General features: G+C 42.4%; 2 protein-coding genes and 1 long non-coding RNA gene across 15 annotated transcripts in view; 2 read left to right on the forward strand and 1 right to left on the reverse strand.

Annotated features, from left to right (window-relative positions):
* Positions 1-6941, forward strand: part of POPDC1 (popeye domain cAMP effector 1) — a 31127-nt gene extending 24186 nt beyond the window's left edge. For 3 of the 5 annotated variants that reach the window (XM_080585410.1, XM_080585411.1, XM_080585412.1), the window contains one exon: positions 6626-6941. In XM_080585410.1, coding sequence (XP_080441536.1) covers positions 6626-6750 — 125 coding nt within the window. In that variant the 3' untranslated portion in view covers positions 6751-6941. Of the gene's footprint in view, positions 1-2320; positions 3228-4038; positions 4143-6625 lie in introns of those variants that run through there. The other 2 variants (XM_080585413.1, XM_080585414.1) reach the window with 2 other exon arrangements.
* Positions 6942-12598: 5657 nt separating this feature from the next.
* Positions 12599-26897, forward strand: LOC308192154. Its single transcript, XR_013948594.1, has 2 exons — positions 12599-13434; positions 14926-26897. It is a non-coding gene; the product is annotated as an uncharacterized lncRNA (long non-coding RNA).
* LIN28B (lin-28 homolog B) overlaps positions 24904-27418 on the reverse strand; it is a 95785-nt gene continuing 93270 nt past the window's right edge. For all 9 annotated transcript variants that reach the window (XM_080585417.1, XM_080585419.1, XM_080585423.1 and 6 more), the window contains one exon: positions 24904-27288. In XM_080585417.1, the coding sequence (XP_080441543.1) occupies positions 26919-27288 (370 nt within the window). In that variant the 3' untranslated portion in view covers positions 24904-26918. The remainder of the gene's footprint in view (positions 27289-27418) is intronic.

Genomic DNA, 27418 nt, shown 5'->3' on the forward strand with positions numbered 1-27418 from the left:
AGCAAAAGCCCTGATAATATTTCACCCTGCTAGAATTCTAGGGTGACAGCTGGGACATAGTTGTTAAAGGCTGGTGACATTTTCAGTGCTATTTTCTTAATTTCTCCTCTGTTTCCTGAAAGGCCATTTATAATCACAGTACAGTTAAGGTTGCAAGGGACCTCTGGAGATCATCTAGTCCAACCCCATGCTCAAAGCGAGATCAGCTACAGCAGGTTGCTCAGGGCCATGTCCAGTCAAGCTTTGAATATTTCCAAGGTTGAAGATTCCACACCTTCTCTGTGCAAACCCCTCCAGTGCCTTACCACTCTCACAGTGAAAAAATTCTCCCTTACTGCAACTCATGAGTGTTGTCCCTTGTTCTTTAATGCATGCCTCTGAGCAGAGTCCGGCTCTGTCTTCTTTATAACCTTCTATTAGGTAGCTGAAAACAACAGTAAGATCTTCCTGTGAGTCTTCTGTTCATAAGGCTGAACACACCCAGTTCTCACAGCTTCTCCATGTACACCATGTGCTCCAGCTCCTGACCACCTTGGTTGTTCTCCACTGCACTCACTCCGATATGTCCATGTCTTTCTTGTACTGGGGAGCCCAAACCAGATCCTGCCTCACAATTACCAGATAGAGGAGAATAGCCACTGTCTTTGATCTGCTGGCTATGCTTTTGCTACTATGGTCCAATATATGGATGGCCTTCTTCATTGCAGGGGCACGCTGCTGACTCATACTCAATTTGGTGTCCACCAGGGCTCCCAGGTCTGTTTCTGAAAAGTTGTTTTCCAACCAGTCATTGCCTAGCCTGTACTGCTGTATAGCCTTATTGTGTCCCAGGTGCAGGAATTTGACTCTGTGGAACTTCATGTCATTTCTGTCAGGTTTTTTTCCCCAGCCTCTGAAGGCCCATTCTGACTGGCAGCTCTACCCTGTGGCCTATCAGCAGTTTCCTTCATTACTTGACCGTTGTCTATGAATTTGGCAAGAGTGCACTTTGTCCTATCTTCCAGGTCATTAATAAAGATGTACTGAACATTATAGGCCTCAAGGGACCCTGCTAGTAACCAGCTGCCAGCTGTATTTTGTACTGCTGTTCACCACCCTGTGAACTCAGCAATCCAGCCAGTTTACACCTACACTGTAGTCCACTTGTCCAGTCCATTTCCCACCAGTTTGGCTGGAGGAATTTAATGGCAGGCTGTTCAGGGCCTTGCTACAGTCCAGGTAAACAATATTTACTCCACTCCCTTTGTTCACAGGGCCAGTCATCTCTCCACATAACATGGTCGGGCTGATTAGGCACAGTCTGACCATGGTAAATCCATGCTGGCTATTCCCAGTAATCCTCCTGTCCTTCATGTGCTCGCACACAGCTTCCAGGAAGATAGGCTCCGTAATCTTTCTGGGGATTGAGGTGAGGCTGATGGAACAGTAGTTTCCCCAGATCCTCCTCCTTGCCCTTCTTGAAAACAAGCATGCCATTTGCCTCTCCCCTGACTGCCATCACCTTGCAAAGACAACAGAGAAGGGTCTTGCAACTGCTTCAGCCAACCCTCAGCACCCTTGGATGCAGCCCAGGTGGTTCCACAGTATGCCCTGTTGGCTTTGGTAGTCCCTAACTCAGTCCACCTTTCCTGTAAGTAAAGGATCACTCTCCCAGTCTCTGCCGCTAGAGTTACTGATCTGGGAGGCCTGGGGACAAACTTTACCCATAAAAACTGAGGCAAAAAAGGTATGGAGTATCTCAGCCTTTTCCATCTGCTTTCTGCCTAGGTCCTGTGCCTCACTGAGCCACGGCCTCACAGTTTCCCTGGTCTTCCTTTTGTTGCCTGTGTATTTGTAGTAGCCCTTCTTGTTGCCCTTTACCAGATCCAAGTCCAGCTGAGCTTTGGCTTTCCCAATTCCATCCCTGCATGCATGGGCCATGTTTCTGTATTCCTCCCAAGCAGCTCATCCCTGCTTTCACTATGTGTATGTGTTTGAGTTCTGTCAGGACTTCTCTGTTCATCTATGCCAGCCTTCTGCCACGCTTGCTCGACTTTCTGCACATTGGATTGGACTGTTCTTGCGCTTAGAGGAAGGTGTCCTTGAAGACCAACAACCAGCTGTCCATGGGTCCCTCTGCCCTTGTGGGCCATGACCCTGGGGTTCCTGCCAAGTAGATCCCTGAGCAAGCCGCAGTCCACGGTCCTCAAGCCCAGAGTTGTAACTCTTCTATTTGTCTTGCACGTTTCTCTCAGTACTTAAATTCCATCAGTCCCTGGACACTACAGCCAAGGTTACCATCAGCCTTCGCCTCCCTGATGAATTCTTCCTTGTTCGTCAGTGACAGGTCCAGCAGAGCACCTCCCCTAGCCGGCTCGTCGACTGCTCGTGTGAAGAAATTGTCCTCTACAGTCTCCAGAAACTTCCTGGACTGCTTGAACCTGTTACCACCAGCTACGGGGGTGGTTAGAGCTCCCCATGAGCACCCAGGCCTGCCATCATGAGGCTTCATCCAGCTGTCTAAAGAAGGCTTCCAACTACTTGCTCTTCTTGATCAGGCAGCCTGTAGCAGATACCTGCTGTGAAGTCTCCCATGTTGGTCTGTTCTCTGATCTTTACCCATAAGCTCTCAACTGGCTTTTCACCTGTTCCAAGGCAAAGCTCCATGCATTGAAGCCACTCCTCTGCAGAGAGGGCACTTGTACAAATTGGCACACTCAGAAGCCTGAAAGAAATTGTAAAACTGTATTTGTGCAATTAGCTAAAATTAAAATTCTCTCCCAGGCCTAGCATCAGAACACTAACACCAGTATTTCAGCTTTGGAGAAAGTAATCTAAATGCTTGACATTTCCAGCTGTAATTACATTAATCCCTAAGATGCGTCCATTTTTAGCATATACTTGTTAAAAACACTCTTCTCTGCTGTACGTTTCCTGGTTTATGTACCGTGTTTTCTGGTGTATGGTGTGTACTTTCCCCAGGAGAGAGGAGAGGGATGTTTAAATGTCTTTTATGTTCCGACAACAACGGTTGGTGTAGTTGGTAGTGCCACCATGCCATTGGCAGCAGTAGGTGTGGTGGCAGCCTCTGGAGTCCAGTATTCCTCTTTCGCAGAGGTGGGGAGGTTGCCCATAGAGCAGTGTGTAAGACACTTCAAGAAATGCTATCATTTATTTCTTCTTTGCATTTTGATTAATATGAAATTTCTGACTTCTGTAGTTGATAAAAGGTGATCTGTCTAACTAAACTATAACACTTCAGTCTGTCTTTTTGCCAAAATAACTTGCCAACTTGTTTTTCCTGTGTAATGCCATTGCCAATGATGTTTTTTCTACCAAGGTGAGCTCTGTCTAAAGATTTGTATTGAATTTGGATTGTGGCCGTGTATACACTTTTTCTCGGATCACAGGGGAAAAAAAAAAAAGCTGCCATTTACCTTCCCACTGTTTCGTTTTCAAGAACCTTCTGGGTGCTGTCAGTGCAGCATAGCTAGTCTTTTGTGTGTGTTTTTAAGTTTCAGTATGAGGTATGAGGCATACTGTCCAGAGCTGTGTTCCCCTGGATCCTCTTAGTCATGCATTAGTTTATTATGAACAAACAAAATCAAACAGAAGATGTAGTGAAGAGTATATGGAAATGACGGCTATATTTTTTTTTAGAAGAAGAAATGAGAAACTTACCTGTGCAGGAATTCTAGAGGACTTCTGACTTGTCATTGTTAGGTGATCAGTTGTGTGGACAAAAGCTTCCCAATACAGATATGATATTTGTCTGCCACAATAAAAACAAATCTTATTCTCCTAATTTCCATGTTCTTGAAATAATGAGCATTTATTATTTTTTAATGCAAACTTTTGCATTATGCATTTAGCTGTTCTACACCTTATCAGCTTTAACTCATTTTCTAAAGAAACTGATAAAAGGCTATTTTCAAAGTGTTTTGCTGTGAAAGTGTGAAAAGTTTGAATTAGTAGGCCCCAAACTACAATTGCTAACAAAACTGTGTTTTGAATTGAATTAACTAAGAAACACAACTAACTGTTTGCTTTTATATTAAGGAAATAACCAACAAGAGTTCTGTAATGCTTACGGAGTGGGTCGTTTGCAGCATGATGCTTTGTGTTGATAACATCACATTAACTCAGCAAGCATCCTCAAAAAGGTATAAAGTGGAATTTGTATGTTGTGGTACGTGTGCTTGATGTACATTATCCATTCATATGTAGTTTATTAGTAGATGAATTTTTTGTATCTCTTTTTCCAAAATATGAGATAAGCAGAAATAGTTCAACACAATCAGAACTTTAAGTCCTTTAAAAAACATTTCAATATTAATTTCTGTTCAATAATTCTATTGCTTGATAGTCATACTTACTAATGATACAGGTCTTTTCCATGGTACTTGGTTTAGATCACTCAGATTTGCTATGAATCTGAATTTGTGAACTTCTGAGCTAAGCAGGAATGTAGAAAGGCTTTGTTTTGGTAATGCTTTTATCAGCATTATCTCACTGTGTGTGCTGGCTATGTTACACCCAGCCTGTGGGTAATAGCAAGATTGGGTTTCATAGGAAATACCATTTTAATAGGCATTTTAGTTTAGGACCTAAAGAAAGTACAAGAGCAGTGTATGGAAGGCCTGCGTTCAAGATCTGGTTCAGTCTCAAACATCTGTTCAATGCTGGGTGGAGGCATGAATAGAAAAGTTTTTTGTATTTGGAGGAAACAAGGGCATGGCTTTGAACCGAACAACTTAACAGTATTAAACCTAATATTGGATCCTGTTCAGCAGAGTTATGGATTCTTATTTCAGATTTCTGCAGAGAAGAGTAAGCACTTTTAAACAAAAGAAAACCATTCTGAAAACAAAGTATTCTAACGTAGAAATCAAAAAAAAATGTAAAAAAGCTGAAACTGTAATCCAACATTTTCAGATGTCCTTTCACCTTTCAGTGTAATTTGTTGATGTCTCCCAACAAAGTCAGTTTTATATCTAAACCTTGGATTTTGATGATTAAAAGTAGTCATCGCTCATAGAGGTTGTAAAAGCCCACGTGTGGAAAGAAGTGCTTAACATTTCCAGTGTTTAAAAATGCGTCTGAGTATCCCTTTATCACAACAGTTACATTTTTTTTGAATGCTAGAATAAAATACTAATACATCTTTAACACAAAAAGTTCTAAACAGCTAATTCCAAACCATGTTTGTGTGAATGTGACTTAAAAGTGCAGTAATGTAACACCTGCTGGTCTTGCCTGTAGCAAGTGTTTTGTTCTCTGTGTGTAAAATACGCAGCAGAATCACAGAATCATACAGTCATAGAATGGCCTGGCTTGGAAGGGACCTTAAAGATCATCTAGTTCCAATCCCCTGCCATAGGAAGGGACGCCACCCACTAGATCAGGTTTGCCAGGGCCCCATCCAGCCTGGCCTTGAACACCTCCAGGGATGGGGCATCCATAGCTTCTCTGGGCAACCTGTTCCAGTGCCTCACTACCCTCTGAGCAAAGAATTTCCTCCTAATATCCAATCTCCTCAGAAAGGAGTCCTTCTTCATAAGAAGGCTTCCTTAGCAGAGCACTTACTGTGTGTCTGATAAACTTCATTTAAAGAAGTAGTAAGAATAGTCCTGAAACAGTATGTGATGGCTACCAGTTTTTTTTTCAAGAAAACTTGACTTTTTAGATTGTATACAGATGACCTGTCAGACAGAACCACTACCTCTTGCTCTTTTCTTCTAAAGTGGGGTGTTTCAGAGATTTCCCTACTCTTTTTGGTCATCATATGCTAGCTGTTTACAACCTTGTACCTTTGTGGTTAACTCTTCAGAGAGGAAGAACTGTGCAACTCCAGATATCATTTCTGAGTGAACGATGGGAAATAAACCCGTTAGACTAATGTTAAAGGAGTTCTATGGTGAAACGCTCAAGCTGAAAGGTTAACTAAAACAGATGTAGTTTGCAGTGGCGACTTGCACAAAAGCTCCATTTAATGTCTTGCCAACAATGGCTTTTGTGCATGCTCTGCTCTGGCAGGCTTTACGAGTTGCTGCTTTCCTAGCAGATTGTCTTAGAGCAATGAAATCTCTGTCAGTCAAACGCCTTCATCTGCTAATCTATCTTGTTCTCTTTATGATTCTTTATAGGGATATTGTATTTTAAGTTTTACATTATAATATTTTTAAGACTGTTGTGACTATGATCATGCACACATTTCAGGTTTTCCCAGTAAATGTAAGAGTTGTTTCCCAGTGACGGCAAGTATGCAGATGTACATATCTTCTGTTCATTAGGTAACCAGTCATAGCATCATTTTGGAGAATAATTCGTGGGTGAGTCTAACAAAAGAGAAAACAGTTGTCAAGGCCACAGTAGTGTGCTTCTCATGCAGTCTCTGGATTTGCACTGAAGTTGGGGAGAAATGTGTGTCTGAAGTGGTTGTAGAATTTGAACCCTGAAGGTATTACTGGTGCATGTCAGGATTTCCTGATGCCTGTAGCCAAATAATAAAGAAACTTTCAGAAATAAAATCCTCTTATGAGGGAATTAGTAATGGATCGTCAGATTCTGTACTCTGTCACAAATGGGTATAAATAGCAGGTATGTATTGTGAAATTAATCAAAAATTTCTTTGGAACTATGGCAGGCCCAGGCCGGACATCTCCCTACCTGAGAACTTCGGCAAAGATGAAGCCAATAGAAGAAAGCGTTGAAGATGATGTCTTTGAAGCACCGTCGGCTGATAAGCTTGAAGTCCAGCGGCTGCCTTAAACAGATCTGACTTCGGATGTGCAAGAGCTTGTACAAAGCTCCAGAGCAAGAGGAAGAAGCTTAAATGGGAAGGAGTCTGGAAGCTAAAAACATCTTCCCACAATTGAATTTACCACAGCATACGTCAGTGGCTTCTAGACAGAAGTGCCACACTTTTATTTTACTTTTAAATAAAAATAAAAACAAACTCATATGGGTTTTATTTTTGTTTTCTGGACATGGGTATTTGCTTTGTTTTTACTTTGGCTCTTGCTGTTACTAATTTAGAGTACAGTGGCTGACTAGCCTGAAATTTCTAGAGACTAACTTGGTGCCAAATATCTGAAGATTTATTTCTGTAAGGTTCTTAGAAGCATGTATTTTAGTGCTTTTCAGTGGGAGATTTTAAAGTTATGTTTCCAAAGCTGTGTTGTTTTTACCTAATATCATTGTTGTGAGTCTCCTGTGAAACAATACACATACTATTATGCTTATATTGGTAGGTATTTGCCTCTAATTCTGGCATTTCCTAACTTGACTGCTTGACTCCACAGTTATAATAGTGACTTTTTTTTTTTTGGCCAAATACTTAAATTTAATGTTAAATGTAATGTTTCCAACCTTAACTTTTTCTTCTTTAGGTAAATGTATTAATACTGAAGTCTCAGTTGGGCAACCACTTTTTTTTTTTTTCACAGAAGAAAGTCTAACAAAGTCTAAAGAAGTCACATCAGCCCATCTGTGCCAAACATGCCTCTCATTTACAAAGCTGTGTCGGTTCTAGTGCCTCTCCAGGAAGGGACTTGTTGATCTGCTTTTTCAAGATGGGCAAAAATATACGCTTTTCCTTAGTCTTATCTGCAGGATGATTGATTTGTTCTGGATTAATCTTTGCACACACAATACATGAGGTATAGATGATGGTTGGTGCAGGAAATTCAGCTCCAACTGTCCAAGTGAGCCTGCTGCAAGTGAAGGGAAATGCTGTGTTATAGTGGGAGGCGTTGGGAAGTCTTGTCATAGGCACTTGTAGCAGCCCTGCCTGTGATAAGTGGGGATACATAGATGGTAGCTGTCATTCTGTGCTTTGCAGTTTGTTGTTTAACAAGTAGTATATTTTAACTAAGCAGAATATAGATAGTATTTCATTTAGCATATTGCACAAAAATCCACTAGATACAATAATAGAAGTTCAGCATAAGTCCGCAAGCAGTCCGAGGTGTTAAGAGTCTGTTTCTGCTCTGTTTTCTGTCACTCCATTTTAATTCTAAAATTTATCCTGGCAAAGCATCCTTGAATCATCCTGCATCTGAGTTATGTAACCCATTTGTTGCCTTTCCAAAAGCTCATGCAGCATCAAAATGCACACTTACATGACTGGAAGTTTGACCTGCATTGTCAGTGTTCTTGTTTCTGTGAGTTTTAAATCCAGTGTTTAACATTACATCAATGTGTATTGTCGCTTGCTCAGTTTTACGTCATTAAAAATGTCCCACTGAGGCGAGACATGGTTACTACTTTGTGTAAACAGATGTAAAGTATCTTTACAGTATAGTAAGTCAAGTGTACCATGTTTTTAGTGGCTGACTGTTAAATACTGGCAATGAAATGAATTATACCATGACCAAAAATACAATAGACAAGAAAACTGAATATAGTAGAAAGAAATATGAAGTATTCTCTATACAATAAAGTGCATAGTAAAGGAGAAATGCTTATCCTCATAACTCCAGCAGATGCTGGAGGTCTGTTTGAGTTTTGTGATGTCCCATTTCTTTTAATACAAACAATAACAATTATATAACAATTCTGTGGGATTAATTATGGCGTGAGCGGGTTAGTTAGGCTGGGACCCCTGCATGTCGTCTGATCCAGCCTCCTGCCCAAAGGAGGCTCAGCTTCAACATGGGTGGAAACGGTGGAATGAGGGAGACAAAACTATTGACAGGTGCTGTTACAGGAACCTGGCTGCTTGTGAGTATCACATGTCTAAAACGCTTATGTTCCTTTGGATTACAACACAGCCAGACTTCGTAAATAAAACAATTCCATATATATTTGCAGGTTTTACTTACAATTAAAAAAGCTGTGATTAAAAAGCTGCATCAGTAACAAAATGGTGAGAGCTTCACAGGTTGGTAGGGGTATGCTTCTTCACTCCGTGCACAAGCTTCAAGCTCTGCATAAGAAGGGATGCTTTACTCCCATTCCAGATAAAATGATCCCAATGGATAGCGCACACCAGTTGGAAGAAGGATGTTGCCACATGATTTTTAGTGGTTAGGAATAGAAAAAAGATCACATAACAAGGTCATTCGATCATGGTGAAAATATGCAAAGAACAAACAAACAAAAACCAACCGCATCTTTCTGGATTAAAACCGGTAGATCTACACACAAGAAGCAAGTGCAGCATCAGTTGAAGGTCAGAAAGAGTGTGGCTCTATCTCTGAGGTTGCCTCTTAGATACAGGGAGGGCAAGAGAGAAAACAGGAACTATTTTACTTCATAGGGAGGAGATGCAGGGAGCCGTGTCCTTGTCCCGGTGTAATTTTCTCTAAATTCTACCAGTTTTCAAACTCCTTTAAGGAGGAAAATTAAGCTACTGGAATAGACCTCATATAGATTAATAAGCGAATAACCAGGAAACCCAGAGTGGCTGATGTAAAAAATAATTACTTCTTCTCCTCTTCTTCCCTCTGCAGCACACTCATTTCTTATGTATTGTTACAAATTCAAGGCCGGGAGAGATTGCATCTCCAGAGCAGAATTTGTTTTAAGGATCAGAGAGGCTCTGCAGGAGCAGGGCTCTGTACACGGGCTGTGCATCCCAGCCAGTTGTAGGCTGCTGGGGGTAGGAACCAGGCCATCTCTGTGCCTACAAAGCATCACACATGCTAATGACACTACAGCAATAACGCTGCAAAAAAATGGCAAATAACGGTGTTAGACTACAGGAAGCAATACATTATATACATAAAAATATATGGCTGGATTTTTTAAAATTCCCGTTGAAGGGGTAAAATGAATAGCAAATGCTTACTTGATGTACACAACTTGCAAAGTCTATTTACCTTTCTTCCTGTTGTTTCAAATGGAGTTGTTTCCGAGGCAACAGAGAGGTTAAAGTAGGCTATAGCCTGCTTTTCTGTATTTAATGAGGCACCACTTTCCATTGCTGCTGCAGAAGGTAAGTAAACGCATCCTGTAATAATTCAGATTTAAAGGGGTGTTTGTGTGCATGGGCAGAGGACAGGCTGTAAACCCATTGCTGGCTCATTCCAAGGTGTGACTGGTAAATCAAACATAAAACAACGTGTACTTTTAAATCATAACATCATGTTGGGTTGGTCAGAACTTTCACTGTGCAGCAGATGTGAATTATATGGGCGAATAGTTCATTTTACTAACCAGAATGCCTGTGGGGAAAGAAAAAAAAAAAAAAGTACTTCATCACAATGTATTTTTATATTTTTTCAAGAATTCTTTGATTTTGGTGCTTGTAGTAAAACATACATTAAATGTCGTGTTCCTCAGGGGCACAAAACTAAGAAGTGCTCATTGGCTGTATCAATAACTGTCTTAGGGAACCATTTCGGAGCCCGTCCTGCTCTCACCAGCCAAGCGCTGTGTGTCTCGTGCCGAAATCGTGTGGCGTGAACTTCACGAGGAGTTGACCCAGCAGCTCCTCAGCTGTGACTCGTACACGTAAGAGCATGCATACTCCTGCCCCAGGAGGTAAATCTGCATTGAAGGAGTTGTCTACAGATTGGAAAAGATAACTTGGGCATTTTCAGGGGATTCAGAAAGTAGATGGGCGGGTGAAAGCGTGCTCCAGCTGCAGAGCTGGGGGGCCCGAAGCGCCTGGTGAGCAGTAACGAAGGGTGCTACGTGCTGCCCACGTTGCATTGCTGCAGCTTGGGAAACAGCCCCCCGGGTCTAGTCCGTGACTGATGCTTGCAGTAAATAGTACGCTTAGAACTGATCAAAATGATTAGTGATCAAAAGTGTTTCAATAATATGTAAGTAGTTCAGATAACCCTGTTGTTTTGTTTGTTTTATGGTAGACTTTATAAATAAGTATATATTTATAAATATATTTAATCTTTAAAAAAATAAAGTGATGAACTGGTATGCAAATACTACATACCTTATTTTTTTTTCCTATAGTTTTTCTATTTAAGAAATAAGCACAATTCAATTATAATCTCCTTGTGGAAAATGGGCTAGTTCATTTGATGTATGCATTAGAAAGCAAAAATATTACAACATAAGCACTCCAGTAAATACATTGAAGAGTGGGAATGCTTGAGGCATTGGCAAGGGCTCAGCTCTTCAGTAAATTTCTAGCATCTAGGTAGAGCCTACTGCAAAGGTAAAGTCTCGTATCTTCATATGTGGAAGGCAGCAATTTCATAAGCAGTGTTGGGCTTGACGTAGATTAGATTGGGCTTGGTACAGATAGATTGATGAATCATTTTGATGGAGTTTTGGGAAGTGAAATCATAGCGACACGTTTTAATGTTGTTACTGGAATAACAGCAACAGTTACTTTAATTATTGTTTCAGAAATATGGTCATAGGAAGTACCTCTGAATAAAATGTTTTTCTGTCTCTTGTGCAATGCTGGTCACAGCTGCTTCTGATTAAAGGGGAATGGGTTCTCAGTACTTATGGGATTAATAAAAGAAGACAAACCATCTTAATTAATTAGTCCCGACATTTAAGCTTCCTGAGAGCATGATGATGATAATATGAGGGTCATTAGAGATTACAGAGAGGCAATACCAAAGCAAAAGTTGCAGGATTTTTCAGTATCGATTGGAAACCTATCTGTACGCTTCTAAAAAGGAGAGCACTGCAGACTGACTGCCTCAACAAAGTGGCAAAAGTTGATGGGCTCTTGTTTAACAGAACAGATTACTTCAGATGATAAAGTCATTTAGAATAAGGCATTTTCAGCAAGCTTAAGCGTTAGCTGAATTTTAAGTTCACAAGAACATTTATTTAGCACTTAATGAATATAAAATATGTGTGTTACAAATCTAAGTCACAGCCCTGGCATGAGTATGTGTTTGGTAAATAACTCTGGAAGCCTGAGAACACCTGTTTTCTTTTTCAGAAACCTCTTTAAGGCCCACAGGCCATAACTTGAGTAGAAATTAGGGCTTTGCACAGGGATGGACGTAAGCTGGGTTACAGTCTCCAGCCACCTACTTCAGCTATCAGATGCCTCAAATGAACACTGTTCAGCCCTTGCAATTTACCGTACTTGCGTTCCTCCTTAACTTTCTCCTTGGGGATTAATATCTGTTACGGCCACATCCTGGTTTCCTGTGCAAAGTGCTTTTGGGATAACAATTCCCCATCATCCTTTGTAGCAAAAGCAGATCAAAAGCAATGCCTCTTGAAATGCATCCACTTGTATGCTATTGCATCAATACTGTTTCGTTCACCGGTACTCAGTGCTTTATTCTGCTCCAGAAAACTGAGGAGTTTAATAATAGTATAGACATTGCCTGCCAAAAATGCTGTGAAGTATTATGAATCTTTTACACTCTTAAATGTGGAAGAAAGCATACTCTCCTTCATTTAAAAAAAAATCCTAATCACACCACCCTCTGCAATTTGTGCTTTTTCTTATTGTTCAGCATACGTGGACTTCCCTCTGTATGAGGTGAAACTCACAAGCAGCAGGCAAAATGATTTACAATGAAGGGAAGAAGCAAAAATGATAGTATATTAAATGCTCTAACAGAATGAAAACACATTTCTGTTCTTATTCCATTCATGTGGAGGTGACTTATGGTGACAGATCTGTCTAGATAGAAATAAAATAAAACCCAGGCAGCTATCTGATTGCATTTGTCCAGACTGGGAAGGCTCATAAACTGCAGGATCTCAGGTAAATGGGAAAAGGCTGAGAAACATTTATAATATGTGTTGCTAAACACAAACTAAACTTTTTTTTTTTTTTTTTTTTTTTAAACCTGATGACCTCCAATTGTTCCATGCAGGGGTACTCAGGAAAGCTGCAGGTGATGCTGTTCTTCATCTAGGCTGCTGGTTTGGGCCTAGAAAGGACATGCATCATACCTGCTCCTCACTAAATGGGACACCACGGTGGCATTGTCCTCATTTCTAAAGGCTGATGAGTGTGGGGGCATAATACATGCAGTCACTTCCAAGGGACTGAGATGGGAACTTGTTCCTTCCTTCTGCTCAGAGATAGGGCTCTGAAGAGCTCTTGTTAGGCATTAGTGAAATGTCTTAAAAACACAGCATTATCACTCTGTTCATATTTCCCCATCATGCCTCCACCACCGTTTCCCTTTCCTGGAGCACACAACCATTGGCCTGTGCCAAAGCACAACTGGGAGCAAGCTGGGAGCTGGGTGGGGAGAATGGGTTTTTGTTCTTTTTTTTTCCCCTCAGCACAGGGATTGCGCTAGGACCAGCAGCAAAGGGCAAGCCCAGGTGGAGATGGGCCACTCATTTGGCTGGGTGTGGGGAGAGAAGAGTGAAGGGAGGCAGCAAAAGCAAGTCAATAGGTGGGTGTGTCTTCTCAAAGTTGAGCTGGGTCATCTCCTGTGGCTTCCCTGTATGCTTGGGGAAACCCTCTGAAGTTGTGTGGATGCACTTAAACGGTGGCCACTGCTGTGGTGCACGTCTGTGTGCTCTTATCTGCAGGCTGTGGAGATGCAGGTGAGCCCAAGTGCAGCATAAAGGGTCTGTGTAGCCCCTGAGGCTTATGTATTCATGTAGTCCTGTCCTTAGAAATAAGGCTGGAAATGTTCAGGTTGGAAATTAGGAGACATTTCTTCTCAGAAAGAGCGGTCAGGCATTGGAATGCGTTGCCCAGGGAGGTGGTGGAGTCACCGTCCCTGGGGGTGCTCAAGGAAAGGTTGGACTTGGTGCTTAGGGACATGGTTTAGTGGGTGACATTGGTGGGAGGGGGGTGGTTGGACCAGATGATCTCGGAAGTCTTTCCAACCTTAATGATTCTATGATTCTGTAAGGCCAGACTTACTCCTATGTTCCAGCTGGTGTTTCATTTTTGCAAGTGTGAGGATGAATTGCAATGATTCAATTTTGTCTATAATGAAAAGCTCTGTTGTGAGGACTGTAAAATTGAGTTCCTCTTCTGGAAACCCTCTGAAGAACCTAAGCTCATACACGTGTTGTTGGGGTGCCTGGCTGGCTGTCTCTTTCCTGCTCCCTTCCCTCTGTCCTTCTTTGGACCAAATCTTGCAGTAGGGAGAGTTATCAAAGGAAACTTTATTATGCTTATTTGTAGATTTTGATATATTCATTTGTAGACTATATAATTAGCAACAACAGCTCTGATCAGAGTCTCTGAAAATCTCACATGGACATCAGCTAGCATTATATTTGAAAGAGAGCCATCTAATAAATTTCTGCTTCTGTTGACATTGAACATAAAACCTTTTTCTTTTCACGCACAGGGTGTGTTGTAAAATGCCCTACAGAATGTGGAAGAAATACATAACATTACCTAAATGTCAAAGGGAAAAATCATATCACTCAAGTAGGAAAAAAAAAAAAAATGGAGTTCTTTAACAAGTTATACCCCCCCTAATTTGTCTTAGGTTTTCTTTAATTGCAATAAATCTAGTACTATGAGCTCTTCTTGAGGAGTCGGGGAAGTAAAAGACCAAGAAATGGTATTTTTAATGTGTTTCATGATGCACTTAGGATTTTCTCAAGCCTCTTTAGCCAATATCTGCTCCCTCAGCTGCCTTCTCCTACAAATAGGAGGTCTGAGTCTTTGCGGGTGAGAAGCAAACAGCCAAATAGAGTAACTTTTTAAAGCAGCATTGTCTGTAAGCAAATCTTGTTATAACAAGATGAGTTGACTTTCTTTTTATTTTTGTCTTAGCAACTGAGAACCCTGTTTTCTCATTTTGTTTCGTACATCTTTTTCCTCACAGAACAGACATACTTAGTTAATCTCCTAGAGGATTCATGGGTATGTGGTTGGTTTTTTGGTCGTATTTTTTCTATCTGTATTTCTATCCATCTAAATAGGTCAGTCGGAGCTAATTACAGTTTGTCTGTAAATCGCTTACGGTATATTAATTTCAGATCAGTTTATTTTTTTGCATTGACTGTCTTAATGTGTGGACACTGCTAAATTTTAGTTTTTATTTCTACTCACCGTGAACATCTCTAAAGATACTTTGCTTTGCGAATGTTGCCTTGAAGATGGAAGCAGTGAGGGGACCGAATTAGTGACTCTGCCACATGTACCTTGTCAGGCTCGGGAAGGTGGAGCTGGGAGGCAGCATCTCACCTTAGAGATTGTGTTCAGGTCTGTTCCTAAACTGCTTCCAGACTGCACTCATCCAGCACAAAGGCATTTCTTCCAGTGCGGTCTGATGGCACGACTAAAGCTGAGCTCTGTTTGACAGAAACTAGCTGTGTATGCAGGCTCCTTGAAATTTGTGCTGCTTTGCTCAGCAGAGGAGGAATCTAAAAACTTCTCACGTCAGAAGATGGAAATGCAGATAAACAGCAGCCTCTGCTGGGGACAAAATTCGCATGCTTTTTGCAGATGCTGTCAATACGACTGGGGACACCACAAACACCAGCTAATTAGAAAGGCATTGATTTGGGAAAGGCTGTGGAAGCGCATGCAGCCTTCAGGCTTGGTGATGAGCCAGATGAACTCAGAGTGTGCCTCATGGAGCCCAAAGTAAGTGATGGAGGGAACATTTCTTTAGGTTTGGGTAAGTATCAAGTGTAGTTACGACCACAGACTTTTGTGGGAAGAGGAGGAACTACAAAAACAAGCAGAATCACATTGACATTGGTATATCGGTAGCTATCCCGGCAACTACTTCACCGCATGGCTGTTCCCATTAAAGATGCACGTAGCTACAAGTGTACCACGGGTGACAACACTGCTCACATCTCACATCTCTCTTCCTGATTCCTGTCTTCCTCTTAGAGACGCCTTCTCCATCTCTGAGTTAAATGCAATACAGCGCGCTGAAGAAAGACACAGGAAAATCAATTGTGCAGTCAGCAACTTAATCACGTCCTGGAGGGAACGATCACTGAGCTATTTGTGTCCTGGAGCAGTTGGTCTGAGCACTGCTCTCCTCCAGCATCGCATCCATCACAGCACACGGTGCATTTAGAAGCAGTGAAAAGTGCTGACTGCTGAAAGTAATGGAAATCCCCAGCAGAGTTGAGCTGAAAAAGAATATGATGCATGTAAACAGTACAGGAAATATTTTAACAGCTTTTGAAGTGTAGGGAGAAATGATTTCTCTTTTCCAAAGAGGGAAATGTTTCTGGAGAATTTCCACTGTCATCTGGCACTCTCCAGCTCTAAGCTAAATGTCAGTTTTGAAAATCAAGCCCTCTACCTGCTTTCTTACACTCTTTGTTTTCCTTACCAGCTCTGTAGACCAAATATTGTGTATGTTAACTCTAACACACCGATTTTTCAAGCCCAGCTCTGGGTTGTGCTGTGGAGAGAAAAAGACTACTCACTACTACTTCTTCTGAGCTGTTACTAAAGGCACTTTGGTGTCTGCAGCATGGCTTTTGGGGAATGCCCCGTTCATGTGAGGACTGATGGGTGGGAGTCCTGGGCTTGCGTACAGCTAACCTGTGTAAAACTGCTGCAGAAGGAAGCAGCTTCTAGTGGTCTTTTTTCTTTTTCTTCGGCTTTGGACTTGGTGCTAGTCTTTGGACTGTTTGCTAGTCCCTTTGAGTCAGCCTTCTTTGTAACAGGAGGCTGCTGAAAGAGAGGCAAACACACTTGCTTCTTTCAGGCCATCCTTATAGCTGCCATCCTTTTTGCATTTATCACTTGCACCAGAAGCTGTCACCTTCTGGTGTGATACCTTCAGCTAGAAAACTGCTCCAGCTGGCTCCTCGGCAGTGATGCCAGAACAGCAAACTTCCTCAAATGTTTGCTTATACGACGTTTTGAGGCACACACTCTCAAACAAACTTCTTTCAGCAAGTTGCCTGTTGTCGATATGTATTCAGCAGCTGCTCCAGCACAGTTTTCATATTTTTTTCGTATTTTTCTTCCAGTGCTGCCAAGGAATCCTTAGGCGCATTGGGGCCTCTGTAAACGCACTGTGCCCTGCTTGGCACCGCTGAAATCCACCCCACGAATTGTGTGCGCTCTCCTAACCCTGCAGTGCCTCCACTTATCCCTTTTAGCTTCGTGCCACCTGCATTTTCTGCATTTCCACCAGAGATAATGCTGGCTGTGTTGGTGTACAGGTAAACTGGGGGAGCGAAAGCCAAGGGCTCACCCTACCGGGACACGAGCCGTGGGTCGGCCGTGCCCCAGGGAGCGCAGGTCAGAGAGCAGCGGCTGTGCCCTTCTGGCACAATGAGGCTGTGTCATCGGGGTAGCTGGGAAAGCTCCTCTAACCCTCTCCTCCGCACAGATCTGTGCCTTGGGGCATACGGGCTTTTCTCGTTTCAGCCGTCAAGGAGAACCGCAGCAGAGGTTTTGGCATGTCAGGCGCCAGCTCCTTCTGTCTGGCAGGAGGAGCCGAGTGCATTAAGGAGATGGATAACTTGCCGGTGCCCGGCGGACAAAATCTGACTTTGGCCCCTGGGAATCAATCGTAAGACCAGCTCGCAGGCTGGGGAGGGGTGGTTAAAAATAGTTGCAAAACAACAGCCTACTTGTGTATAACCCGTATGATCCCACTTCTACCTGAGCTAAAAATCATGAGATTTCCACATACTGTGGTTCCGCTTCTTTTTAGGGAGCATTCCTTGTGTGAGCAACGCGTGCCCCCTCAGGCTGTTCTCCTGCACTATGTGATGCTTGTAGCAGTGACCCTGCGGTGGCGTGTCTTCAGGTTGCTTCTGAATGTGCTGCGTGGTGCACGTGGGCATCCCTTGCTCAGGGGATCCTGCTGTTGGGAGGCACACCTCCGAAATGGGCATCCCCGCACAGGGTGGTAAACACCATGTAAAATAAATTCAGCAGAGCTTCACAAAACCCTGGCCGAGGTATGTGCGTGCCGGGGTTGGACTGTGTGGCACCCTGCGTCTCCAAAAGGGCATCGGCAGCTGCCAGAGCTGACGCTTGGGGCAGTGCAGGTGGTGGGGGCAGAGGTGAGCATCGCCTGGAAATGGCGACGAGCAGCCAGGACACTGGTGTTAATTATGCATTTAAAAACAGTTAAGATATAGAGGCGGCAGATGAGCGGATCTGAAAATTCACAGAGCAGATGCCTTGCTATGCAATCTGGAGGAATGAGGCAATGCACAATAATTCAGGGGTACATTAGATGTCCTCCAGCGACCCTGAACAACGCAGGTGGTGTCCGCAGGATGAAATGCAGGAACACGTCTCCTGGCCTGGGCTTCTGGCTCCGGTACTGGCAGTGCAGCTCCACGAGCCTGTTTTTTTCGGAAGGTTGGGCGATTTCTGGAGGCTGCCGAAGTTGCCCTGAAGTTGCAGTGAAGAGCTTTTAAGCCTTTTTAGGGATGCAGCGTCTTGTCGTCCGCGCTGACCTGTGACCCGGCTGCCAGGGCCGTGCTGCGAGCTGGTGAATGGAGACAGGGCTGGGACGGGGTCGTTACAGCGGGAGAACAAAGACAGACCTCTTTCTTCCTTTCATCTCAAACAGAGGAGCTAATTCGGGGAACCCTTCCGACAAAAGCTCACAGTGACCCCAATCCTTCCCACATTGACTCAACGGGGGCAAAACCAAGCTCAGAGCAACCGAGCGCACCCAACCCGTATCGGGCAGCTTGGGTGGAGGCTTCGGAGGCGCTGGGTGAGGAGGGTGGGCAGGTGGGTGCTGGTGGCGGGGCTCAGGACCCTGCGAGGGCCCCTATGTCCTGCCGGCACCTCTCTGCAGGCAGAGGAAACCAGCCGGAGGAGGCTCCCGGCCTTCTTCTGTCCTCCCACCGGGCCTTCTTCTCGTATCCCGTCACTTCACTTTCTAGCCCGCTCGTGGTGGTGGTGGTGTGCCAGGAAATGGGTGATCTTGTTTTTGTTTTGAACGAGCCCGGTGTGTCCCTGTGTGGCTCACAGGGTTGCTTCTGGTAACCGCTGGTGGCTGTCAGCTGAATAACGTGTGCCCCGTGTTACACAGGGGCTCAGGGCCTGTGCTGATCAGCGTATTTCCACCCATCACCTTCCCTGTAGGTGTTGTGCCCCCCGTCTGCCTGGACATCTGCCCTCTGTGTAAAAAGGGGCAGGTAGGCTTTTTTCTGTGCATTAGATTTAGGACTTCAATGAAGTGCTGGAGATGACAGCAAGCCACTCTCTTTAAACAAGTCTATACTGACCAACTGTAAGGCTCACAGTATCCAAACTCCAATAGTTTGCTTTTGAGGGTGTCTCAAGAGCACAGCAAAGAGGGATAAGGAGGCAGGTTAGCTGGCATTAGTGAACTGCTAGCATCAAGAGCGGGTGCAGCTTCCAAAATCCCGGTTCTGGAGATAGCTGGAAATCAGTCCTAATGCCTGCTCCGTGGAAAGCACCGTCAGTACGTCTGATCTGAGGAATTTTTGGTGCTTGTAGAGAAAAATGCCTGTTTAAGCCTCAGAGACAGGTCGGTCTGCTGCCCTTCCCAGCCCCAGAAGTTTACCAGCTGCCTGAGCGCCCACCTTTATCTACGTACACCCACCTTTAAACATACATCAAAGGTGCAGAGTAACACCCAGCCACACAAAGTATCCTGGGGAACAGCTGCAGTGTGTGCTCGAAGGTAGGCACGATGTGAAAAGCCTTCAAGCACCCAAGGAAGTGGTTGGAAGTGGTACAGGGAAGTGGAGAAGGAAATTGCACGTGGGGGAGAGAATAGAAATAGACGCTTGTTCCTGTAGTTCTTTTGCTTTGATTTCTCTCTGCTGTGACACAAACAGATCCCAGGGCTCGGGAACTGCTGGGGTGGCTCTACTTACAGACAGAGGATCTCTGTAGCAGGAGCCTGCGCTCTTCTCCGCACAGTGTTTTGTGAGGCAACATTTTGGAAACTATCAATCAGGCTGGAAACTCCCCAGAAGTTATGGCTCAGCAGGCTCAACTGTGACTTATTGTCACGGCTGTCAGCATAGGTTAAGGAGACACGAAAGAAATGTGGGCTGGATTGAAGGGAACTTGCTGCACTTGAAGCCTCCGCCCTTGCTGTGCTGCCTTGGGGAAGAAAGAGCATATCCGCTTTGTTTCACAGGCGGTTTCCAAAACTACTCCCAAATTCAACTTATTTTCCTACTCCAGTAATTTTTGGCCAGTATTTCTCAGTGTCTATTTTCTAGAATATCAAAGATTGCTAGTGTGTCAGTGCAACCATCTGCCATATAAATTTGTGTAGTAAGTCCAGAATGACTGAAAAATGTGAATTCAGCATAATACTGCCAGTACAGATTTACTTTGTAGTGGCCAAGATGAGTCAATCAATTCTTTTCCAGCAACCAGCCATCTTTAGGCAGTCTTGAAGTCAAAGGAAAGAAATTGCTGTCCATGTTGATCAGCCCTGTGCCTTGGTGGGGATTGTTCTGCTGGTTCATAGCTTCACTACTGAAAATGTCCATGTTTACGGACCAGGCTTTTTGCTTTTGTCCTCCATGGCTAGTAGGACTGTATTCAGCTTGGCCAGGTACTGCTTTGGGTAACCCAGCCTTTGAATCATATTTTGGTTGTTTTTAAAGCCAGGGCTGAGGAGCACAGTAGAAAGTTTCTGAAAATTATGATAAGGGTGAAGGCAACACCATTTTTTATTTTTTATTTAAATAAGATATTGGGTCTTTTTATCATTTATGAAAAAAGAAAAAAAAAATAAAAAAAACAAACAGTATTTGCATTTTCTTAGTGGTGCGGGCTTTCTACCCTGGTGGGAAAAGACAGCTAGCTGGAAGTTGAGGCCAGAGGAAATGGAAATTAGACACTACTTGCTAACAGTGAGGTGATTAAAACAGGCTGTCAGAGCGGAGCATTTCTTTTTTCTCAAGAGTGTTCAGGCCTGATCTGAAGCCCAGCCGGAAAATATGCTTAAAACCGCCAAGCAAGCAAGGCTGCAGTTGAAGCTGAGTGCTAAAATTCAATAAAGCAGTAACTGCCCTGAACTTCATGTCTGACATGCAGCAGGTCAAACTGCACAGACTACTGATACTTCCTGGCCTTGAATTTTTGATTACTTAGCTGAAAAGAGAAAAGGGGGTTGTAAGCACCTAAAGCTGGATACCTAAGCTCAGTACTTGTTACTCTCTTCACCTTGTCCACCTTCTTTTGGCTGCTACAATGGCAGTAACAACACCAGTTCATCTTCACTGGTTTATGAACCTTTTGGCTGCTCCAGCCCCAAATATCTAAGCTAAGAGCTGTACAGCACAAATAATACCCGGGGCTAAATATTGTACAGTCAGAAAGCAAAAATTGACCAGCTGCACGTTAACGGAGCATCAGCAGCCGTGCACAGGCTCAGTGGCAGCTGCTCTGCAGTCCTGCAATGGGCAGCAGTTACAAAAACGAGTGCAGAGGAACCTGCTGGCATCCTGGAGGGCAGCAGCATCGTGGCAACAGATTGTAGCTTCAGAGTCACCTCTTGCCCTTTCCAAAAAAGTGATGTGACTATTAGGCTACAAGTCGAGGGGGATGAGAGGGAACATGTCCGTAGCTCGCTCTTTATGAGGCCACACATTAGAGAGAAAAAAATGCAAATAAGGTTTTATGCAACTGAGTAGAGGATGCTAGAATGAGTAGATGATAACCGTTCATATAGATGTTTATACAAATAGAAAAAAAAATCTGCCTTTTATTTAGCAGAGATTGATCAATTTTGCTGTTAATCGCCTACACAGAGAGACTTGTATTGAAACACAACAGCCATGTAGGTAGCATATTCAAGCCTTCAAATCTTTTAACAGAATGATGAGCTAATGCCATCGAATCCACTAATACACTTCAAGTAATTTTGAGATGGAATTTCCAGGCAATGGTAGACAACAGCGCTTTCATTTCTAAAAAATGAAACAACTCCTCAAATCATTTCAAATTAGCATGCGACAGATATATGCAAGCTTACAGGTTATGGAAGAAGTAATAAAGATAGGATGAAACTTAAATATCAAATGCTTTTCGTCGCAGAGAATAGCCCAAATGCCTGCTAACTTTAATGACCAGTGTATTCTCACATAGATTAAGTACCAAAAGCTGTAATCTTGCAGTTTAATATCAATAGCTGAATGTGGTTTGGGGTGCAATTTCTGCAGCATTGCTAGTATGATCCAGGTATGCACTAACCTTTTATTTTCCCCTCCCTCCAACAACAATTTATATAACAATTTATCTTTCCAGAAGATAATATCTTAAAACTAAGTGAACATTGACTGCACAGTGCTTTTTTTATAATGCAAATAAAGAAACTCTCAAAGGCCTCTTGTAAATGCCAATGTTATGTTTTATTTTTAATCAAGTAATTCTTTTAAACCTCACAATATCCATGACTGACAGGAAAAAAAAGACATTAGGCATGAAATGAGAATATAAAATACACGATATGTAGAAAGGCAATCAGTGCTTTAGTCCCTCGAGACAGTAAACAGGTGAAATGACCTTCAAAACTTCAACTCACTGTCTTTTTTAAAAACATAAACTTCAAGTGATTTTTTCTTTAATTTCACCTTGTAAACAACATACAAGTCAAAATGGACAATGAGGTAATCTATACTACAGAAGATAATTTAAAAACACTAGATAAGACACAGTATTAAAGACATATAGAAATCAGTGTTCACTTTGGTCTCTAGTATGGTTATTGTTATTATTACCACAAGCAACACATACTAGTTTAAGCCAGTCTGGTGATGTTTGTCAGCCAGTTGTTGCTTAACTTAGTAATCCAAGAGGTAGTCAAAACCATTATCCTTTGTAAAGCTGGTTGCTCTTACATTTGGTTCAATGACAATGGTAGCAAATACCTTGGTATTTTTCAACATTCTTATAAAAACACTACCAAAGCTGCTAATTTACAGCTGTTTTAGCATAAAAAAAGACGTGTGTGTTCATAGATCAACCTCTTGTTATTACTCAAGGGTTGTAACAGGGGTAACACACAACCAACGTATCTTAAAGAAGAGGCTGTTGATATACTCAGCAAAATTAGATTGATGCATTTAACAAGGCTCTGCTTGTTTCTAAAACAATACTCAAATCTCATTAAGACTTCTAGAAAATTAAAATCAGTGCATCTGCACATGTACACATCTTCCCAATTACTTTTATATCTAGCACAGGGGAATACATATATATTTTTTATGATAAACATTTCTTACAGATAAATTAATTAAATTAAATTTAAGACTCAATGAGATTTCCCATGTTCTTTTATAATTCTTCTTACAAAGAATGTTACAAGATCTATAAACACTTTTTTATGGGGCTCTATTCACAAAACTATGTATGACTAAGCAGGAACTTCAGGATAACACTGGCGCAGAATAAATCTGGGCTGAAAAAGGTGGCCTACAAAGGGAAAAGGTAGGAGTCAAGTATGTTGTTTGGCACTCCCTGAAAGCTAGCTAAAAGCAAAATACTGCAGATGGTATTATAATGCCAGACTTACAATTAGCTACAGCAAAAAAGTTATTTGGCTCTTCCTCCAAATATAAATCTTCCTCATGGCTCAGTTTTTGTAGCGTGGAAATAAATACCATTAACTCTCCTTGGGGGAGAATATAAAATATCTCACAATGTCCCTTATGATTAAATCAAATTGAGTTTTTTGGAGTGAGGGGTTGGGAGGGAGAGCTCTCTTGTTACAGGTTTAAGCCTATCTCCAGTACTGCTTGGAGAAAAACACATCCCTCTGAGCCGATATTTGAATTACCTCTGCTCAAGCGAGTTTTATCGGGAGGCGTTCTGGCAAGGACAGGTTGGTGAATAAGGGAAATCAAGGCTGAGCCAATGCTGTAGCACGCGAAGGAAGAATCCCGAACTCAAGTCTGCATCTCCTCCTTTAAAGTGTTCTTTGCTTATTTGGAGCAGCCTATTGAAGGAGTATAATTCGATTTTTATTTTTTTTCTACTGCAGCTCAGTGCTAAGTAGTTACCTGCCACAGCTTGCGCTGCTGTGTTTAACTTAGGCATGTATATTTTTTGTCTGTTTTGGAGATGTATTTATTTTTGTGAACAGTGCCCATAATCCTTTAGACAGAAACATAAAAACTTCTAAAGAAATGTTTGGAAACTTCTCATAATTTCAGATGGATGCTTCATCTTTAACAAGTATTTGCCATAACCTATGCAGTGGTGAATTATCAGTTACATATTCAGTACAGATAAATAGCATGTACCATAGATCAACAGCCACCTTTAAGGCCAGAGCAGCACAAAGGTGTGTTTATGCAGTAAATATGAGGTAGCCTTTTGCTGTAAACAGAATAAAAATTTTATTGTCACCTATGTAAACAAAGTGGGCTTGATGCTTTTGTGTTTTTTTTTTTGTTGTTTTGTTCTTTTTTTCTCTTTCCCCTCCACCCCCCATCCCTCCCCTTCTAGAAAAGCTAAGCACCAGTAACTCCAACTGGAAGTCAATGGGAGCTGCGGTTGCCCAGCATCTCTGAAAACTCAGACCCTGTGAATGTAAAGACACGTATGCTCACATAAGCAACCAGTACAGAATACCACTTTTTCATTTCACAGGAACTTATAATACAAAACGCTGAAATCTGATTATCACAAATGTAGGTCTATGTCAACTCAGAGGTAGTTACTAATATCAGTACATAATACTTATATAGAGATAAAAAGGGCTAAGTCTATTTGGTTTGTTCTGAGTAAGCAGGTCGGTAGACTATTCTGTAAAGTAAAAACAACATTACATGGTATATTCCCTGAGCAAAGTTCTTTGTCCTGAGTATGTTATGTAATAGTGATAACATTCTAATATATAAAAATAAAACCTTAAGCTTTCAACAATAAGATAGGGTTTGGTATGTGCTCTTTGCAGTTCAGTCTGACTCTGGTGCATACAGTGGTTTTAAACAGCACCAATAAAAATCTGCACGTTGAAAATATTTTCTCATCTCAGCTCTGAACTTCTTACATATAAACAGGGAATGACCAGTTTTCAAATCCGCAATTGCCTATTTCTATAAGGAACTTTGGTTTAAATTTTTCAAAGTGACCTAAGTTTTGCATCTTTGCTGTTTAACCTGGTTTTTACACCGGCTAGAAGGTTAAGCAATGCCACTTTGATTTGTCTACATAATTTAAATAAGTTTACTATCCTTACGTAAGGCAAGGAAGTTCTTCTCTATAGATATATCACATTCAATATCGTCAAAGGTAAGCTTTGCATTAGCATACTGAGAACTTCAGTATAAACCATCGAGATTCTCGCAAACACTGGCAAGGAATTCACACAAAATAATGCTCTGGAAATTGTGCCCTTCGCTGAGGCTTTTGATTACTACCTGTTTACTGAAGCAGCAGCAGCAGCAACAGTAAAAGTCTCAACCGGGAGGACGAGTGGGAAGGGGAGGGCCACGCAACGAGCCTGCTGCCTACCTGTTGTGACTGCCGGCTGCGAGAGTTACCGCAGACAGGGCTTGGGCTCACCATAGCCTTTCATGCAGGCTTGGTTCTCCAGTTTGATTATCTGAGCTTAAACCTACCTGACTCTTTCAAGCTTTAACAGCCTGTGTTTATTGCCAATGCTAAGGATTATACAAGTTTCTCTAATTAACTTACATCTGCAATGGGATTTGTCAAAGTATGTTATCGTACGTATGACTTGGTAATGTAGACGTTTCAAATGGAAAGCGACTTGAAGTTTTGCTAGGCTCCAACTCTATTAACCCCAAGCAAAGGCTGCAGCCCAGGGAGTCTCACTCTGAGGCCACCAATCTTTCTCCTCTTTAATGCACAAGTGTGTGGTCCCAGCACACACCAGACCATGGCTGGTCAGCAGCAGTCTCCTGTTCACAAGAAGCTGATGATGCCCAGGGCAAGCTTGCAGGTGCCTTCACTAAGGCTCGTCTGCAGCAGGCACCTGTCCTTTAATGAACACGTGCTGCATCATCAGGGAGAGAGGCTGGCTGAGCAACCACGAGTACCCATCTACCTTTATTCTCAAGAAACTTTTTATCCCAGGATCTTAATAGCTTTGCATTTTGTTTTCTTTAAAAACAAAACAGACAACCACAACAAAAAAAATCCCTAAGGAATTCTCTCCATGTCATTTCAACAGTAAACGAGGGGGAAGCCCCTTCAAACTGAGGGGCACTACTCGGGACCAAGAGAAGTTGCTGCTGCTGCTGCTACTACTGCCACCAAGGTCCCCTAAATGTTCACAGAATACAAAGGGTGAAGCAGGATGGTATCCTGATACCACTCAAAAGGGTTTGCTCTTTAACAACTTACACAGTCTCCCCTACACAACGGTCATCTAAATTACAGTTACACCCATATTAATTTAACAAAACGTTTTGAGAAACCAGCACAGAAACTACACATTCATTGTCTTTTCTGGAGCTATTAACTCCTTACCAACAAAGGATGGTGGCGATGAGAGCCATGCTTAGTCGTGACACTGCCCTTCACAGGCGTGGGGGGTGGAGGGGAGGGAAGTGGGGAAGTGATGCTTTGTAGAGAGGGGAAAGAAGATAACTCAAATTGATGGTGTGGGGGATGTCTTAGTATCTTTAGTACCATATGGCAGCTTTAAAATATGAACGTATCCTTTGGTTCACAAGAGAAGTAACAGTCTTGATCTCAGCTCTGTGTGTGGTTTTTCAGGTGTTTTTGTTTTTGTTTGGTGCGATTTCTTGGGTTTTCTTGTTTGTTTTTGTTTTTTTTGGAACATGTTTGAAAACCGATTCTAGGAATGAGTTCAGGAACATTTATGGGTACTGTGTCTATTGCTTCACAGTAATATATTGTGGGATCTGGAGAGTGTTCTGATGGAAAAAATATATATTCATAGATATGCAGACACACGCGCGCGTGCACACTCATACACACACATACAGAAGGTAAAACGTAATGCACCCTGCTCAAATGTATTTTGCTTGGAGTGATTTGTCTATTAAAGAAAAAAAAAATTCACAGTTCCTCAACAGTAGTTAAAATTCCAGGTCAGCTACTGATAATGAAATTATTTCCCCTGTACTTGCATGAGGTAGACATCCCAAGAGGATAAAGAAAATGGAAAGTTATGAAAAATGCTTTAAGTTTTTTTCCTTTTCTGAACAGAAGGCCCCTTTCTGCTTGGTTCTTCGGGTGATGCAGATAACTTACTTGAAGAAGCTTCTTGTGGTGACCTGCCTGAACGCTCTGAGATCTCTGACCTTCCCTCCTGAGAATATGATGGAGACGAATAGCCGTACGTTCCTCCCCCTTCTCTCAGGAAAGCAGAAGTGGAAGGCTGTGGTTCAGCTTCATGTCTTCCCTGAGAACTAGTGGGCTGTTGCGAAACAGTTTTATGGGGGCAGTTAGCCACCATGTGCATGATGCTCTGACAGTAATGGCACTTCTTTGGCTGTGGAGGTAGGCTGCATTCTTTAGCGTGGTGATCAAGGCCACCACAGTTGTAGCATCTAAAAACGAAAAGAGACAGCTGGTTACAAAATGCAGCATCAGACTGTAAGATTTTGTATGTATCAAAAACTGACTGTGCACTTGGTCTGCTGGTGAGACAGCAGGAGCTTCTGCAACGATATCCCATTG

This window comes from Anser brachyrhynchus (genome assembly GCF_964034855.1).
Source record: "Anser brachyrhynchus genome assembly, chromosome: 3".
NCBI classification, from domain to species: domain Eukaryota; kingdom Metazoa; phylum Chordata; class Aves; order Anseriformes; family Anatidae; genus Anser; species Anser brachyrhynchus.